This window comes from Scyliorhinus canicula, chromosome 15 (genome assembly GCF_902713615.1).
Source record: "Scyliorhinus canicula chromosome 15, sScyCan1.1, whole genome shotgun sequence".
Lineage (NCBI taxonomy): Eukaryota > Metazoa > Chordata > Chondrichthyes > Carcharhiniformes > Scyliorhinidae > Scyliorhinus > Scyliorhinus canicula.
The window spans coordinates 80305676-80324687 of NC_052160.1; the positions used below are offsets into that span (position 1 = coordinate 80305676).

The 19012-nt window shown below is 48.4% G+C and overlaps 1 protein-coding gene across 1 annotated transcript in view; it reads left to right on the plus strand.

The window, feature by feature from the left end:
* The window catches only part of LOC119978479 (DNA damage-regulated autophagy modulator protein 2-like), a 147661-nt gene extending 128977 nt beyond the window's left edge, over positions 1 to 18684 (plus strand). Inside the window, exons 7-8 of the mRNA XM_038820141.1 lie at positions 11475 to 11567; positions 17814 to 18684. Of these exons, the coding sequence (XP_038676069.1) occupies positions 11475 to 11567; positions 17814 to 17924 (204 nt within the window). The 3' untranslated portion in view covers positions 17925 to 18684. The remainder of the gene's footprint in view (positions 1 to 11474; positions 11568 to 17813) is intronic.
* Positions 18685 to 19012: the final 328 nt, after the last annotated feature.

Sequence of the window (19012 nt, forward strand, 5' to 3'; positions counted from 1 at the left end):
GCCGCGTAAAAGCGGCACCGCGTAAATGACGCGCCTGGTGCCGTGTAAATGACGTCACACGCGCATGCGCGGTTGCCGTCCTCCCCAAGGCCGCCTTGCAAGAAGATGTCGGATGGATCTTGCGGGGCGGCGGAGGAAAGGAGGTCCACCTTCAGAGAGGCCGGCCCGCTGATCGGTGGGCACTAATTGCGGGCCAGACCCCTTTTGAGGCATCCCCCCGGTGCAGGAACCCCCCTCCCCCTCCCCCTCAGGCCGTCCCCCCAGCATTCCTGCTCTGTTCCTGCCGGCAGCGACCAGGTGTGGATGGCGCCGGTGGGAACCCGTCGTGTTGGGCAGGCCGCTCGGCCCATCCGGGCCGGGGAATTGCTGCTCGCCCGTTACAAATGGCGAGCGGCGATTCTCCCAGCGGCTAGCCGTGATACTCGCTGCGCCAGTTTTGGGGGGAGAATTGCATGCCGGGGGGGCGTGGCGGGACTCGTGCAGCGTGCCAGCGATCCACCCGCCCGGCGTGGGGGGGGGGGGGGGGGGGGAGAATTCCGCCCCCTGTCTATGACCACCTCTGCCTCCCGAATGATCCGAAGTTCATCCAACTCCAGCTCCAGTTCCCTAACACGGTTTCTGAGGAGCTGGAGATGGGTGCACTTCCCACAGGTGAAATCAGCAGGTACACTGACGGCGTCCCTCACCTCAAACATTCTGCAGGAGGAACATTATACTGCCTTCGCCTCGAGATAAAAAAAAGAAAAAGAAAGGAAGAGCTTACCTATTATTCACTGTACCCCTTAGGTTAAAGGAGGTGGAAGGGTGGGGGATACTACAAGTGTAGTGTCTCTGAATTTAGCAACCGCCCGACTTATATACAGGTACTAACAACCCTTCCCAGAAAACCCCACGGCCGACTTCCGGCTTCCTGCTCTGAAACTAAAAAAACAAAATCTGAAGGCCGCTTCTCCTGCAAGATTAATTTTTAAAAGGGAAACTTACCTTCCTGACAGATCCCTGGCCACTGCTCCTGCCGAAAATCTGAAGGCCCCTTCTCCTGCAAGGCAACTTGATTAAGTTTTTTGAAGAGGTGACAAAGAAAATTGATGAGGGAATTCTTGTGGATGTCGCTTATATGGACTTTAGTAATATGTTTGACAGACTGGTACAAAAACTAAAATCACATGAGATTCAGGGTGGGCTGGCTGGATGGATACAGAACTGGCTTGGTTATAGAAGACAGAGTAGCGGTGGAAAGGTGTTTTTCAGAATTGAAATTTGTAGCTCGTGGTGTTCCACAGTGATCAGTGCTGGGACCTCTGTTGCTTGTAGCACATATAAATTATCTGGAGGAAAATGTGGGTGGTCTCATTAGTAAGTTTGTGACTGACATGAAGATTGGCAGAGTTGCTGATAGTGCCGAGAATTGTCAGAGGATACAACAGGACATAGATAGATTGGAGACTTGGACACAGAAATGGCTGATGGTGTTTAATCCGGACAAATGTGAGGTGATGCATTTTGGAGGATTAAATCTAGGTATGAATTATACTGTAAATGGCAGAACTCTTAGGAACTTTAGCATACAGAGGGATCTGAACGTGCAGGTCCACAGTTCCCTAAAAGTGGCAACACAAGTGGCCAAGGTGATTAAGAAGGCAGATGGCATGCTTACCTTCATCAGCCGGAGTATTGAGTATAGAAGTTGGGAAATCATGTTGCAGCTATATAAAATCTTGGTTAGACCGCATTTGGACTATTGCGTGCCATTCTGGACATTATCAGAAAGACGTGGCAGCATTGGAGAGAGGGCAACGAAGGTTCACCAGGATATTGCCTTGTCTCCAGGGTGTTGGCTATGAGGAGAGGTTGAATAAACTAGGATTGTTTTCACTGGAAGGACAGGAGGAGACCTGTGTCATGGGAGTGTTCCTTTAAGAAAGGTTTAGTCGCTTATCATTGACTTGTAGCACATTGGGCTGTGGCTGTCAGGTGAGAGGGATTACTGTAGCTGTGTGATGTCTTTATGTTTGTAATTGATAAAAATTCTTGCTGTGTTTTTATATATATATATATGTGTATATATATATGTGTGTGTGTGTGTGTGTGTTAACTACATTCATAGAATAAAAGTGTCCAGGAAGTCTGATGAATCACACCTGCAGTGAAGGCTTTTGTGCTCATCCTAGCCAAATTCAACATAAAGGTCAGGTGAATTTCATAATACACTTTGGATTTTCTAAGCCCTGGCCCATTACACCTGATATAGGTCTGCAAAATTAGAACGTGGAACATAGAACAGTACAGCACAGTACAGGCCCTTCAGCCCACTATGTTGTGCCGACCATCTATCCTAATCTAAGATCAACCTAACCTACACCCCTTCAATTTGCCGCTTAAATGTCCCTAATGACTCTGACTCCACCACCTCTGCTGGCAGTGGATTCCACGCACCCACCTCTCTCTGTGTAAAGAACCTACCTCTGACATCTCCCCTATACCTTCCTCCAATCACCTTGAAATGATGTCCCCCTCGTGGCAGCCATTTCCACCCTGGGGAAAAGTCTCTGGTTATCCACTCTATCCATGCCTCTCATCACCTTGTACACCTCTATCAAGTCACCCCTCTGCCTTCTTCGCTCTGGTGAGAAAAGCTCTAACTCCCTCAATCTTTCTTCATAAGACATGCCCTCCAGTCCAGGCAGCATCCTGGTAAATCTCCTTTGTACCCTCTCCAAAGCATCCACATCCTTCCTATAATGAGGCGACCAGAACTGGACACAATATTCCAAGTGTCGTCTCACTAGGGTTTTATAAAGCTGCAGCAAAACCTTGTGGCTCTTAAACTCAATCCCCCTGTTAATGAAAGCCAATACACCATATGCCTTCTTAACAACCCTATCAACCTCAGTGGCAACCTTGAGGGATCTCTGTACGTGGACCACCAGATCCCTCTGTTCCTCCTCACTTCCAAGAATCTTGCCTTTAACCCTGTATTCAGCATTCAAATTCAACCTTCCAAAATGAATCACTTCACATTTATCAATCCATCTGCCACTTCTCAGCCCAGCTCTGTATCCTGTCAGTGTCCTGTTGTAGCCTGCAACTACCCTCAACACTATCTACAATTCCCCCAACCTTCGTGTCATCGGCAAACTTACTAACCACCCTTCCACTTCCTCATCCAAGTCATTTATAAAAACCACAAAGAGCAGAAGTCCCAGAACAGATCCTTGCAGGACACCACTGGTCACCGACCTCCAGGTGGAACTTTCCATCCGCTACCACTCGCTGTCTTCTTTCGGTCAGCCAATTCTGTATCCAGACAGTCAAATTTCCCTGTATACCATGGCCCCAAACTTTCTGAATGAGCCTACCATGAGGAACCTTATTAAATGCCTTACTGAAATCCATATACACCACATCCATTGCCCGCCCTTCAACAATGTGTCTCAGCACATCCTCAGAGAGTACAATGAGGCTTGTGAGGCATGATCTGCCCCTCACAAAGCCATGCTGACTATCTTTAATCAGTAAGAAGTCTTACAACACCAGGTTAAAGTCCAACAGGTTTGATTCAAACACGAGCTTTCGGAGCGCAGCTCCTTCCTCAGGTGTTCCACATCGGCATCTCCACATCATATCTTTAATCAAACTATGTTTTTTGAAATAATCATAAATCCTATCTCTCAGAATCCTTTCCAATATTTTGCTCACCGCAGACGTAAGACTGATGGGTCTGTAATTCCCAGGGATTTCCCCATTCCCTTTCTTGAACAGGGGAACAACATTCGCCTCCCTCCAATCATCCAGTACTACTCCAGTAGAGAGTGAGCAAAATTCATCTCAACGGCGCAGCAATCTCCTCCCTCCCTTCCTGTAGTAGCCTTGGGTATATCCTGTCAGGCCCAGGGGACTTATCTATCCTTTTTTTTTAACCAATTCATTTTTTCCAATTAAGGGCCAATTTAACGTGGCCAATCCATCTAACCTGCACATCTTTTGGGCTGTGGGGGCGAAACCCACGCAAACACGGGGAGAATGTGCAAACTCCACACGGATAGTGACCCAGAGCCCTGATCGAACCTGGGACCTCAGTGGCGTGAGGCAGCAATGCTAACCACTGCGCCACAGTGCTGCCCGGGACTTATCTATCCTGATGCTTTTCAAAATTTCCAGCACATCCTCCTTCTTAATATCAACCTGTTTGAGTCTATTAACCTGGTTCACACTGTTCACATGAGCAACAAGGTCCCTCTCTCTAGTGAAGACTGAATTATGTGAGGGAGAGACAGGGTGGATAGTCAGAGGCTTTTTCCAAGGGTGTAAGTGTCAATTACAAGGGAGCACAGATTCAAGGTGAGAGAGGGAATGTTTAAGGGAGATGTGTGGGGACTTGAGGTTGTTTTCGTTAGAGAGGAGAAGGCTGAGAGGAGACTTAATAGAGACATATAAGATAGTCAGAGGGTTAGATAGGGTGGACAGTGAGTGTCTCTTTCCTCGGATGGTGATGACCAACACGAGGGGACATAGCTTTAAATTGAGGGGTGGTAGATATAGGACAGATGTCAGAGGCAGTTTCTTTACTCAGAGAGTAGTAGGGGTGTGGAACGTCCTGCCTGCAACAGTAGTAGACTCGCCAACTTTAAGGGCATTTAAGTGGTCACTGGATAGACATATGGATGAAAATGGAATAGTGTAGGTCAGATAGGCTTCAGATGGTTTCACAGGTCGGCGCAACATCGAGGGCCGAAGGGCCTGTTCTGCGCTGTAATGTTCTATGTTCTACTTGGCATGTCTTAACACTCGAGGACCTGGCCAAGTGCTGGCAAATGGGATTAGGATTAGCAGATCAGGTGCCTTTCATTCGGCAGTGCAGATTCGATGGGCCGAAGGACCTTTTCTGCACTGTATATATCTATGACCATTATCCTCTGCTTTCTGTCACTAAGCCAATTCTGGATCAATTTGTCAAATTTCCTTGCTTCTCCTGGGCTCTTACCTTCGCTCTCCGTCTCCCAAGTAGGACTTTATCAAAAGCCTTGCTGAAGTTCAATTCGACCACATCAAATGCATCTCCCCTCATCTACACACCTGGTCACCTATTCGAAAAATTCAATCAAGTTGGCAAGACATGACCTCCCCTTAACCAAACCATGCTGACTGTTCATGATTAATCCCTACCTCTCCAAATGAAGATTAATTCCTCCTGTTACAATTGCTACCAATAGTTTCCTCATCACTGAGGTTAGACTGACTGGCCTATAGTTTCCTGGTTTACCCCTTCCTGTCTTCTTGAATAATGGTGCACATCGGTTATTCTCCAATCCTCTGGCACTTCTCCTATGGCCAGAGAGGAATTGAAAATTATTGCCAACACCCTTGCTATTTCCTCCCTTTCCTCAGTCAATAGCCTGGGATGCATTTCATCAGCCCTGGAGACATGTCAACTTTTGTCAACTTTTAAGCCTGCCAGACCAGTCAGAACATCCTCTCTGGGTGCGATTCAGCGGATTTAAAACTAAGTCCGGTCCGGTTTCAGGCGCATTTGGAGTGCTTTTTGTCTCCTCCGAGGCCACACTTCAGTCAGCTCGCCATGAGGAATGGCTCCTCACAGATCGGGGCGCCATTTTGACCAGCACCCCCGATCTCTGCAATCCCCCCCCCCCCCCCCCCCCCCCCTTCAGCCCCCTATACCCCCCTCTGTTTTCTGGATTCCTCCCCCTTCCTACCCGACCTTCTGTTGGCCCCCAGAACCCCCCTCACCCCACCCTCTAATGAAAGGCCCCTCTGGCCCGATCCTTGGCAGTGCCAACTTGGCACCTGAGCACCTTGGCACTGTCAGCCTGGCTATGCCTCTGTCATCCTATCAGTGCCATCTGGGTACCCTGGAGTGCCAGGCTGACATTGCCGTGGTGCCAGGCTGGCAGTGCCAATGTGCCCTGATGCCAAGGGGAGAGCCAGGGTACTACCCTGCCCTGTCCCTGACTACCTAGGGGTCTCTAATGGCCCACAGGACCCCCTCAGGTGCCATCAACGTGGTCCACGTTTGTGGAAACCATTGCTAAATGGTACCCTGTCAAGGTCTTGCAAGGACGACCGTTGACTCTCCGGCACTGGATGAAATCGCTCATTTAAATATAATTATCTTGATCACATCCATAATAATAATAATATTTTTATTGTCACAAGTAGGCTTACATTAACACTGCAATTAAGTTACTGTGAAAAGCCCCTGGTGGCCACATTCCGGCACCTGTTCGAGTACATGGGGAGAATACAGAATTCTCAGCTGGAATTGAACCTGCGCTGCTGGCCTTGTTCTGCATCACAAACCAGCTGTCTAGCCCACTGAGCTAAACCGGCTCTTACTCACTGAGGAAGTAGTGTTGGGCAAGCTAATGAGGCTAAAGGTAGACAAGTCTCCTGGCCCTGATGGAATGCATCCCAGGGTACTAAAAGAGGTGGCGGGGGAATCTGGTGTGATCCAGATCGTGCCGGGCAGAGTGAGTTGGGTGACTCGCGATTGCCTGTGCCCAGCCCAGAGCCTGATTTGGAGCACTCACGGGACGCTGTGGCTGATTGCACCCTCTGTCAATGTTAATTTCTTTAATTTTATAAACGTCCCTCTCCCTGATTTCTATACCCACTGTCCCTCTCACGAGTGAACACTGACACAATGTATTAGAACCCTACCTATATCCTCCGGCTCCACACACAAATTACCACTGTGGTCCTTAATGGGTCTACTCTTTACCAGGTTATCCTTTTACCCTTAATGTACTTGTAAAACAACAGGATTTTCCTTCATTTTACCTGCCAGAATGCTCTCCGAATTTCTTTTCTAAATTCCCTCTTGCACATTCGATATGCCTGTAGGGCTTCGAAATCTGCCATTAGCTTCCCGTTTTCTCCTTATCCAATGCTGTATATCCCTTGATATCCAGGTTCACTGGATTTGTTGGTCCCACCCTTTTTCTTTATTGGAACATGTTGGCCCTGCACTCTCCCTATTTCCTTCTTGAATGCATCCCACTGTTCTGTCACCGATTTACCTAAAAGCTCCCAGTCCACTCTAAAGCAAATCATACCCGGTCTTATTGAACTTAGTCTTCCCCCAGTTTAAACCTTTGATTTCAGGCCTATGTTGTCCTTTTCCATAACAATCTTGAATCTAATGGAGTTATGATCACTGTCTGCAAAATGCTGAACCTTTTGACCAGCTTTGTTACCTAAAATTAAGTCCAGGACTGTCCCCTCTCTTGAAGGACCTTCCACGTGCTCGCTTAACAGGTTCTCCTGGATGCATTTAATGAATTTCGCTGCCTCTAAACCTTTCACATTTTGGCTTTCCCAGTTAATATTGGGGAAGTTGAAATCTCCCACTATAACTACCCTATCACTTTTACACTTCTCTGAAACCTGCCTACATATCTGCTCTTCTATTTCTTTTGGACTCTTTGGGAGCCTGTAGAACAGTCCCAGAAATGTGATTGCTCCTGTTTGGTTTTTAAGTTCTGTACATATGACTTAATTTCAAGAGCCTTCTAAGCTGTCGTCCCTCCTTACGGCTGTAATTGATTCACTGATCAAAATTGTGATACCCTCCTCTTTTACCTCCCTCCCTGTCTCTCCTGATGATACTATATGCTGGAATATTGAGCTGTCAATCCTATCCCTCTCACCATGTCACAGTAACCGCAATGACATCGCACCATCATGTTATAATTTGTGCCCTCAACTCATCTGCCTTGTTCGTCAGACTCCTAGCATTAAAGAAAATACCATCCAATCTTGCCAAACTCCCGTAACTGGCCGATAACTTCCTGACTCATTTGCTGTCTCTTTCATTTTAAAGAAGTTGCTGATGAGATATTAAATGCATTTGTTTTAATTTACCAAAATTCCCTAGATTCTGGAGAGGTCCCATCGGAGTGGGCAGCATGGTAGCATTGTGGTTAGCACAGTTGCTTCACAGCTCCAGGGTCCCAGGTTCAATTCCCGGCTTGAGTCACTGTCTGCACGTAGTCTGCACGTTCTCCCCGTGTCTGCGTGAGTTTCCTCCGGGTGCTCCGGTTTCCTCCCACAGTCCAAAGATGTGCAGGTTAGGTGGGTTGGCCACGCTAAATTGCCCTTCATTTAGATGGGGTTACGGGGGTAGGGTGGAGGTGTGGGATTAAGTGGGGTGCTCTTTCCAAGAACCGTGCAGACTCGATGGGCCGAATGGCCTCCTTCTGCACTGTAAATTCTATGAAATTGTATGATTGGAAAACAGTGAACGGGACTCTTTTATTCAGAGAATATTCTGAGAAAGGAAGGAGAAAAAAAGCAGACAACTCCAACAGGCCATTTAACTTAACATCTGCTCTAGGGAAATTGCTTGAATCTGTTCTTAAAGAGGTTAGTTGGGCGGTTAGAAAATCCCAATGCAAACAGGCAGAGCAATTCCGTGATTTAACAGAAAGGTTTCTAAGTGTTATTTGTGGCAGATTTTGTTGGGAGTTTCCTGCCGACTCTGCTGGCGAATTCCCCATCACTATCTAACAGCAATTAGTGACTATCTGGGCCCTGGGGAGTTTCTCACCGGTTTAGCCAATACTTTGAAAGGGCGCCCTGATCTCTATGTAAGCTTGTGTGGCCCCCCACACACATGGACATTACCCCCCCCACCCCCACCGCAAGTGAGGGCAACCCATTATGGGGTCCCTGGGGGCCGCCCCTCTTCTGGCCTCCCCCCCCCACACCTCCTAATAGCTCCCCCACCTTCCAGGACCCCCACTCATCATCCCTCCCAACCTCCCAGAGACTATTCTTGCCTGCCTAGCACCACCCCACTCTTCATACCCCCCTTCTTTCATGTGCATGGTCCCCATTGGACCCTGACCCTTGGCAGTGCTACACAGGCACCTTGGCAGTACCAGGGTGGCAGTGCCAAGGTGCCCACGTTCCAAAAGTAGGGTCAGGGGGCCACCCTGCACTATCCCTGGCCACCCAGGGGCCTCCAATAACCTGGGAGAGTCCCTGGATGCCCTTCTGCCCGGTCCATGCTTGTGTGGACCAGTACTGAACGGTGGCCAGCTGTGGCCCAACTGGGGAGGATTGTAGATACTGGGTAACTAGGCCTTAAGTAGGTTTCATAGATGTCATAGAATTTACAGTGCAGAAGGAGGCCATTCGGCCCATCGAGTCTGCACCGGCTCTTGGAAAGAGCACCCTACCCAAGCCCATACGTCCACCGTATCCCTATAACCCAGTAACCCCACCTAACGCTAAGGGCAATTTGGACCCTGTGGGCAATTTAGCCTGGCCAATTCACTTAACCTGCACATCTTTGGACTGTGGGAGGAAACCGGAGCACCCGGAGGAAACCCACGCACACACGGGGAGAACGTGCAGACTCCACACAGACAGTGACCAAGCCGGTATTCAAACCTGGGACCCTGGAGCTGTGAAGCATTTGTGCTAACCACTATGCTACCGCGCTGCCCACGGTTTGTGGGTGGGTTCCTGATGCCAAAGCTTTGCGAGACTTGGGTAGATCCCATGAGGTGTCGTGGCTGTTGGGAAGCCCACAGGAGACTTCACCCGGCATCTACTGGCCATGTCGCGCTCCCATTGGCCATTGCACCCATGGTTTTGTGAAAGGAAAATCGTGTTTTACAAATTTATTGGAGTTCTTTTAGGAAGCAACAAACAATGTGGTTAATATGGAACGAGTGGATGTGCTGTGCTTAGATTTCCAGAAGGCATTTGACAAGGTTCCACATTGGTTACTACACAAAATAAAAGTTCATGATGTAGCAGGTAGTACATTAGCATGGATGGAGGATTGGTTCGTTAACAGGAAACAGAAGTGAGAGAGAAATTACTTTTTTTCGGGTCAGAAAGCTTAAACTAGTGCAGTGCCACAGTTTCAGTGCTGGGGTCTCAATTATTTACAATCTACATGCATGACTTGAAGGAGCCAATTATATGGTGGCAAAATTTGCTGATGACACAAATATCGGTAGGAAATTGGGCTGTGGAGAGGACATGAAGAGACTGCAAAGGGACACAGACAGGTTAAGTGAGTGAGCAAAAATCTGGCAGATCGTGTATAATGTGTAACAATGTGAACCAGTCCATTTTGGCAGGAATAATAGAAAAACAGCAAATTATTTAAATGGAGCAAGAGTGGAGAAAAGTGAAATGCAGAGGCATCTGGGTGTCCTGGTAAATGAATCACAAAAAGTTAGTGAGCAGGTACAGCAAGTATTAGGATGGCAAATAGAATATTGGCATTTATTGCAAGGGAAATGGAATGTAAAGTAGAGATGTTTTGCTGCAGGACGTTGGTGAGACCACATCTGGAATGCTGTGCAGTTTTGGTTAATTTTTAAGAAAGGATATAAATGTCATAGAAACAGTAAGTTCACTCGGCTTATATTTACGACGTGGGGTTATATTCCGAGGAAATGGTGGACAGGCCGGGCCTGTACACATTTGAGTTTGGAAGAATGAGAGGTGATCTTATTGAAATGTACAAGATCCTGAGAGAACTTGACAGGGTGAACGCTGAGAGGATGTTTCCCCACGTGGGAGAGATTAAAGCCAGAAGGCACAGTTTGAAAATAAGGGCTCTTCCGGTTAAGAAGGAGATGAGAAGGGACATTCAGCCCTTCCCATCCAGTCTACTCCACCGCTCAGTCAGTCTGGTTGATATTTCTCAGCTGCATTTATCTTTGTTCTTTTGTCCTTACCAAACAAAATCCTTGAGGCTCATGGAATCCCTACAGTGCAGGAGGAGGCCACTCGGCCCATTGAGTCTGCACCCCAACCTCTGAAAGAGCACTCTACCTAGGCCCACTCCCCTGTCCTATCCTCGTAACCCATGCAGAATCCCGACAGTGCAGGAGGAAGCCATTCGGCCCATTGAGTCTGCACCCCAACCTCTGAAAGAGCACTCTACCTAGGCCCACTCTCCTGCCCTATCCTCGTAACCCATGCACTAACTAAAACCCCACCTAACCTATAGGGCAATTTAGCATGGTCAATCCACCTAACCGGCATATATTTGGACTGTGGGAGGAAACTGGAGCACCCGGAGGTGCCAGAGGCACGGGAAGAATGTACAAACTCCACACAGTCACCAAAGGCCGGAATTGAACCCGGGTCCCTGGCACTGTGAGGCAGCACTGCTAACCACTCTGCCGCCGTGCAGGCCTTAGTTTTAGTGCAGCAATCGTAGCCTTTTGGGAGAGAGTTCCAGATTTCTGCTATCCTTTGTGTGAAGAACTGCTTCCTGACAGGAGCTCTGAAGGGGCTAGCTCTAATTCTTAGATTAAGCCTCCTTGTTTTGGACCCTCCTCCAAAGAAAATGAAAGCACTGGGTGCTGAGTCTGGAGGGCAGACTGCACTGGTTGTTCTGGTCAGTGAGTGTGGACTAAGACAGGATGTCTTAGGATATCTGGGTTAGATGCTGACTGTTGACCTCTGACTTTGTCTTTTCACAGGGCTACACATCGCACCTGGTCAGTACGACCTCGGAATGGTCTCTCGCCTTCTCCTTCCTCAGCTTCTTCCTGACTTATATCCGAGATTTCCAGGTGAGTTTCACTCAGCGAGTTTCACTCAGTAGAGTCCAGAAACTGCCCTCTTGCTGTCCAAGGTATGAGGAACAGAGCATCATAGGAACAGGAGTGGGTTTGGTACATTTCGGCGTGGCCAGTTCGGCGTAGCCGATTCGACGTAGCCGATTCGACGGAGGAATTTTTCGGCGGAGGGACGTTTCGGTGTCAAATTAGTTATAGTCGCAAAATGTTTGTGCAGCCCATTTCTTGTATCTTTTCCTTCCAGCCGCCTCAGATATCGTGTTTGTGCACCAAACCGGGTCTCTTAAAGAAAGGCACCAACATTAAACCAGTTCTCCAGTGATCTACACTGCTGTCTGACTTTACTGAGCCGGTGTTACTGAAGATATCGTGTTTGTGCACCAAGCCGGGTCTCTTAAAGAAAGCCGGTGTTACTGAAAGTATTGAAGCAGCTGCCCAGTGATCTACACTGCTGTCTGACTTAACACATTGTAGATCACTGGCGAACTGGTTTATTGTTGGTGCCTTTCTTTAAGAGACCCGGCTTGGTGCACAAACACGATATCTTCAGTAACACCGGCTGTGTAAAGTCACAATATCTTCAGTAACGCCGGCTGTGTGAAGTCAGACCCGGTTTGGTGCACAAACACGATATCTGAGGCGGCTGGAAGGAAAAGATACAAGAAATGGGCTGCACAAACATTTTGCGACTATAACTAATTTGACGTCCCTCTGCCGAAAAACTCCTCCGCCGAATCGGCCACGCCGAAATGTCCCATTCCAATCGGCTACGCCGAACTGGCCACGCCGAAACGTCCCATCCCCAACAGGAGTAGACCATTCAGCCCTTCGAATCTGGTCTGCCATTCAATATGATCATGGCTGATCACCACTCCAATGCCTTTTTCTCCCATTATCCCCAATATCCCTGTGTCATTAGTATTTAGAAATCGATCAATCAGTGTTTTAAATACATTCAATGACTGAGCTTCCACAGCCTTCTGGGATAGGGAATTCCAAAGATTCACAACCCTCTGATCAAAAGAAATGCCTGTTAATCCGGGTTCCAAGTTCTATGTTACACTATGTTCCTGCTGACAGATCATTTATATAGATTGTAAACAGTTGCGGTCTGAGGACTGAACCCTGCGGCACCCCACTAGATACATAGAATTTACAGTCTAGAAGGAGGCCGTTCGGCCCATCGAATCTGCACCAGTCCTTGGAAAGTGCACCCTACTTAAGCCCACACTTCCACCCTATCCCCAAAACCCAGTAACCTCACCGAACGTTTTTGGACACTGAGGGAAAATTAGCATGGCCAGTCCACCTAATCTGCACATCTTGGACTGTGGGAGGAAACCGGAGCACCTGGAGGAAACCCACGCAGACACAATGAGAACATGTAGACTCCGCACAGTCAGTGACCCAAGCGGGAACCAAACCTGGGACTCTGGAGGTTTGAAAAAACAGTGCTAAACAATGTGCAACCGTGCCTACCTAGTTACAGTCCACCAGCCAGAGAACGACCCATTTAACCCGACCCTCTGCTTTCTGTCAGTCAGCCAATTGTCAATCCAATCTAATATTCCACCCTCAACCCCCTGAAATCTCACCTTCTGGATCAATCTTCCATGCGGCACCTTGTCAAACGTCTTCTGTAAGTCTAGATATACCACATCCACAGGTTCACCATTAACCACCTTGCTGGTTGCGTCCTCAAAAAACTCGAGCAAGTTTGTCAAACATGAATTACCATTTATAAAACCATGCTGACAATGGTGGATTGAGCTTTGTCTTTCCAAATGTTCAGTCATCACCTCCTTAATGATTGATTCCAGCAGCTTCCCCACCTCAGAGATCAAGCTAACCGGTCTATAATTTCCTACTTTTTGCCCCTCTACCATTTTGAATAGGGATTTACATTAACATGTTTCCAATCCACTGGGACCTTTCCAGAATCTAAGGAATTTTGAATATCATAACCAATGCATCCACTATCTCTTTTTTTTAAATAAATTTAGAATACCCAATTAATTTTATCCAATTAAGAGGCAATTTAGCCTGGCAATTCTCCTACCATGCACATCTTTTGGGTTGTGGGGGCGAAACCCACGCAAACGGGGAGAATGTGCAAACTCCACATGGACAGTGACCCAGAGCCAGGATCGAACTAGGGACCTTGGCGCCGTGAGGCAGCAATAGAACATAGAACGTACAGTGCAGAAGGAGGCCATTCGGCCCATCGAGTCTGCACCAACCCACTTAAGCACTCACGTCCACCCTATCCCCATATGACACTGGGAGAACGTGCAGTCACTGGGAGAACGTGCAGACTTCGCACAGACAGTGACCCAGCGGGGAATCGAACCTGGGACCCTGGCGCTGTGAAGCCACAGTGCTATCCACTTGTGCTCCCGTTCTGCCCTTCATCCACTATCTCTGCTGCCACCTCCTTGAATACCCTAGGGTGTAGGGCATCATGTCCCGAAGACTTATCTGCCTTTAGTCCCATTAGTTTATTCAGTACCTTTTCCCTAGTGTGGTTATTGGCCAGGTTCCTCCACATTAACTGCAGTTCTTGGAAATGTTTTATTATCCTCCACTGTGAAGACAGAGGCAAAATATTTGTTCAGTGCCTCTGCCATCTCTGTGTTCCCCATTATTACTTCACCTGTATTGTCCTTTAAAGGGGAACACTTATCTTAGCTATTCTCTTCTTCTTTATTTACTTATAGAAGCTCTAGGTATCAGTGTTTATATTTTCTGCTAGTTTCTTTTTGTAGATCTTAGCTTTTTTGATTCTATTTTTAATAGCTTTTTGCTGGCCCCTAAAGGGGTCTGCAATCGCCAGCTTACCAGTAGCTTTTGCAATATAGTACGCTCTAGTTTTTGCCTTTATGTCCTCCTAGTTTAGCCATGGAACGTTTTTCTGCCTTTTACAATACCTCTTCCTCTCAAGAATATATATATTTTTTTATAAATTTAGATTACCCAATTATTTTTTCCAATTAAGGGGCAATTTAGCGTGGCCAATCCACCTACTCTGCACATTTTTGGGTTGTGGGGGCGAAACCCACGCAGACACAGGGAGAATGTGCAAACTCCACACAGACAGTGACCCAGAGCCGGGATCGAACCTGGGACCTCAGCGCCGTGAGGCGGTTGTGCTAACCACTTGGCCACCGTGCTGCCCTCAAGAATATATTTTAATTGAGAGGTGTTTAATGTTTCCCTGAGCATCTGCCATTGTTCCTCAGCTGTCCGACCCTCAATTAATGAATGAGAGGTGATCTTCTTGATACATAGAAGATCCGGACGGGACTGGACAGGGAGGATGCTGGGATGATTCCCTTTGTGGGGGTGTCTGGGACCAGAGAGACACAGTTTAAAAATTAGGGTCTCCCATTTAAGACGGAGATGAGGAGATATTTTTTTCTCAAGAGGATCATTAGTCTCTGGAATTCTCTTCCCAGAGATCATAGAACATAGAACAGTACAGCACAGAACAGGCCCTTCGGCCCTTGATGTTGTGCCGAGCAATGATCACCCTACTCAAACCCACGTATCCACCCTATACCCGTAACCCAACAACCCCCCCCCTTAACCTTACTTTTTTAGGACACTACGGGCAATTTAGCATGGCCAATCCACCTAACCCGCACATCTTTGGACTGTGGGAGGAAACCGGAGCACCCGGAGGAAACCCACGCACACATGGGGAGGACGTGCAGACTCCACACAGACAGTGACCCAAGCCGGGAACCAAACCTGGGACCCTGGAGCTGTGAAGCATTTATGCTAACCACCATGCTACCGTGCTGCCAGTCAATTTAGTCAGAACAGAGTCAAAGGTTAAGGGGTGCTGACATAAATGTGGAATTGAGGCCCAATCAGGTCTTATCGAATAGCAGAGCAGACTCAAGGGGCCAAATATTCAAAGGGCAGCACGGTGGCCGAGTGGTCGGCACTGCTGCCTCACTGCTCCATGGCAGCACGGTGGCAGAGTGGTCGGCACTGCTGCCTCACTGCTCCATGGCAGCACGGTGGCAGAGTGGTCGGCACTGCTGCCTCACTGCTCCATGGCAGCACGGTGGCAGAGTGGTCGGCACTGCTGCTTCACTGCTCCATGGCAGCACGGTGGCAGAGTGGTCGGCACTGCTGCCTCACTGCTCCATGGCAGCACGGTGGCAGAGTGGTCGGCACTGCTGCCTCACTGCTCCATGGCAGCACAGTGGCAGAGTGGTCGGCACTGCTGCCTCACTGCTCCATGGCAGCACGGTGGCAGAGTGGTCGGCACTGCTGCCTCACTGCTCCATGGCAGCATGGTGGCAGAGTGGTCGGCACTGCTGCCTCACTGCTCCATGGCAGCACGGTGGCAGAGTGGTCGGCACTGCTGCCTCACTGCTCCATGGCAGCACGGTGGCAGAGTGGTCGGCACTGCTGCTTCACTGCTCCATGGCAGCACGGTGGCAGAGTGGTCGGCACTGCTGCTTCACTGCTCCATGGCAGCACGGTGGCAGAGTGGTCGGCACTGCTGCTTCACTGCTCCATGGCAGCACGGTGGCCGAGTGGTCGGCACTGCTGCCTCACTGCTCCATGGCAGCACGGTGGCCGAGTGGTCGGCACTGCTGCTTCACTGCTCCATGGCAGCACGGTGGCAGAGTGGTCGGCACTGCTGCTTCACTGCTCCATGGCAGCACGGTGGCCGAGTGGTCGGCACTGCTGCTTCACTGCTCCATGGCAGCACGGTGGCAGAGTGATCGGCACTGCTGCCTCATGGTGGCAGAGGTCCAGGTTCAATTTTCACCTTGGGTGCCTGTGTGGAGTTTGCACGTTCTCCCCGTGTCTGTGTGGGTTTTCTCCGGGTGCTTCGGTTTCCTCCCACAGTTCAAAGATCTGCAGGTTAGGTGGATTGGCCATGCTAAATTGCCCTGAGTGTCCAAAGATTTGCAGGTAAGGTGGGGTTATGGCGATAGGTCTGCCTCGGTGGAGTGCTCTTTCAGAGAGTGGGTGCAGACTTGATCCTCGTACAGGAGTGTATCCCTTTATGAAAAGCAGTCACTTAAGAGACATTTGCTTTGTGCCAGTAACGTGTCACAAACTGCAATGAGAGGCACTTTGACAGCTACATGTGGTGAAACTGTCTTCAGTGGCGGGAGGGGCAGTAATGTGAAGACATTGATGTCAGAGAATTGTCAAAAGAACCAGCCATTCTTTGTAATGCAATGAGATGATAGAATAAGAAATTCACTGGGCGGCACGGGGGATGCAGTGGTTAGCACTGCTGCCTCATGGCGCCGAGGACCCGGGTTTGATCCTGGCCCCGGGGCAATGTCCGTGTGGAGTTTACACATTCTCCTTGTTGCTGCGTGGGTCTCACCCTCACAAGCCAAACAGATGTTCAGGGTAGGTGAATTGGCCACGCTAAATTGCACCTTAATTGAAAAATTAAAGAATTGGGTACTCTAAATTTGTATTAAAAAATAAGAAATGCATAGCATGAAAGGGCAGTGGAACCAGACTCCGTACAGGGATACGTTTCAAAAGAGAATTGGATAAACACTTCAGGGGGAGACATTGCAGGGTGAGGCCTGGTGCTAATTAGATATCTCTTGCAAAGATCCAGCCGAAGCATGATGAGAGGCTGAGTGGCCGCTTTCTGTGCTGATAGATTCTCATTTTATTCTGCAAATGACACATTCATCTGACTTTTGTGATGTTGGCTCAGGGAAAAAAAATTGACCAGGAGACTGGGAAGAAATGCCTGCCCCTTCTGAAATGGTGGGACAGGATCTTTAGCACACCCGAGAGGGCAGACAGGAACTCATCCAAATAGTGGCACCTCCAAAGGTTAAGAATCTCCTTCAGTCCTACCCTGTAACATCCAAAGCCATGACTGTACAATGCAGGACTTTTCATGGGTTAACAAATATATGGGGCACCACGGTGGCGCAGTGGTTAGCAGTGCTGTCTCACAGCACCGAGGTCTCAGGTTCGATCCTGGCTCAGGGTCGCTGTCCTTGCGGAGTGTGCACATTCTCCCCGTGTTTGCATGGGATTCACCTCTACAACCCAAAGATGTGCAGGGTAGATAGATTGGCCGCGCTAAATTGCTCCTTAAATGGATAAAATGAATTGGGTACTCGAAATTTATATTAAAGAAAACAAATATAAACATTTCACTTGTTGATTTGTCATCTGCTGCATGTTGCCATGGGTACCTCCTCTAATTCACTGCCCTTTTCTCACCTTAAACAGAAGATCACCTTGCACGCTGAAGTGGATTTACACAGCGAGACTCTCTATGACAGACTCCCGGGACATACACACATTGGAGAGCAGAGTCCACTCCTTGCAGGGAGCCTGTGATCATAGTACAAGCCTATCACCATGAGCTGTCCTTCAAGCCAGCCTGAAGTGCCCGTCGTTTTCTCACCAGCTGGGCCATTTTAACTTGACCCTTTTAACCCATTTTTATATTACAGGTGGACAGATTCTGTGAATGGTTCTAATTTTCAGGATATTAATTGGAGTCACATTTAAAGTTTAATTATGAAAAAAATTTTATAATTATTAGACTGATATTTCTAACACCACCCCACCGCTGTGGGAACAGGCCGTGTTCAGCTGACTAAGCAGCAGACCATGATGCTTTGCAGCAGAGACTACTGTTGGACTAAACACAGTGGTGACCTCACCAACCCTGATTGGCCAGAATTAAAGAACAAGATCGAAGGACTTCACAAAAAAAGTACCATTTAAGTGGACGTGGGTCAGTCATTCTACAGAAAAATGCAAGGAGAAATGCAGACAGAATCTGCCTGGTTGCTTGACAACAGTCTGGAATGGAGTTTGTCATCAACTTTCAAACCCTGAGATCTGGTGTGTCGGCCGCTGACGGTTACTGAATAACCCGTGGATTGACAGGGTGAAATGAAACATAATTTATGAACACAAATCTCAAAGTGGCCTTGTGACAATTGGCTGGATTGAGACCAACAACTTCAGGCCTGGCCAAATAGCATGCAGACACATTCCAACCTTCCAGGATGAATATTGCCAGACCTGATATTTGATTAGTCAGTGTTTAATTATGACCATCATGAATTAAAAATGAATTTGTAAAGCATGTTTGGGAAGCCTGGGTTTTGGACTCAAATTCAGTCCATTAAAAGGTAAAATTCTCCTTTCCTCCTGAAACAAACTCACTACCTACTCCCCCATACTCCCCATCCCCCGCCATACTCTTTCCTCCCCCCCCCCCAGATAAATGACGTGTACAGCTCATGATGCACCCTCTGTGTCTGTACCGAGGATTTTGCCCAAAACAGATGGGAGAGGGCCAGACATTAGTGTCCTCGCCCTCTACGAGGAACACGCCCTGAGTTCACGGGGTGGCCGAAGGCAGATCAATCACAATGTAGATGTTGGTGCACGGTGCTGAGGTGAGGATCCAC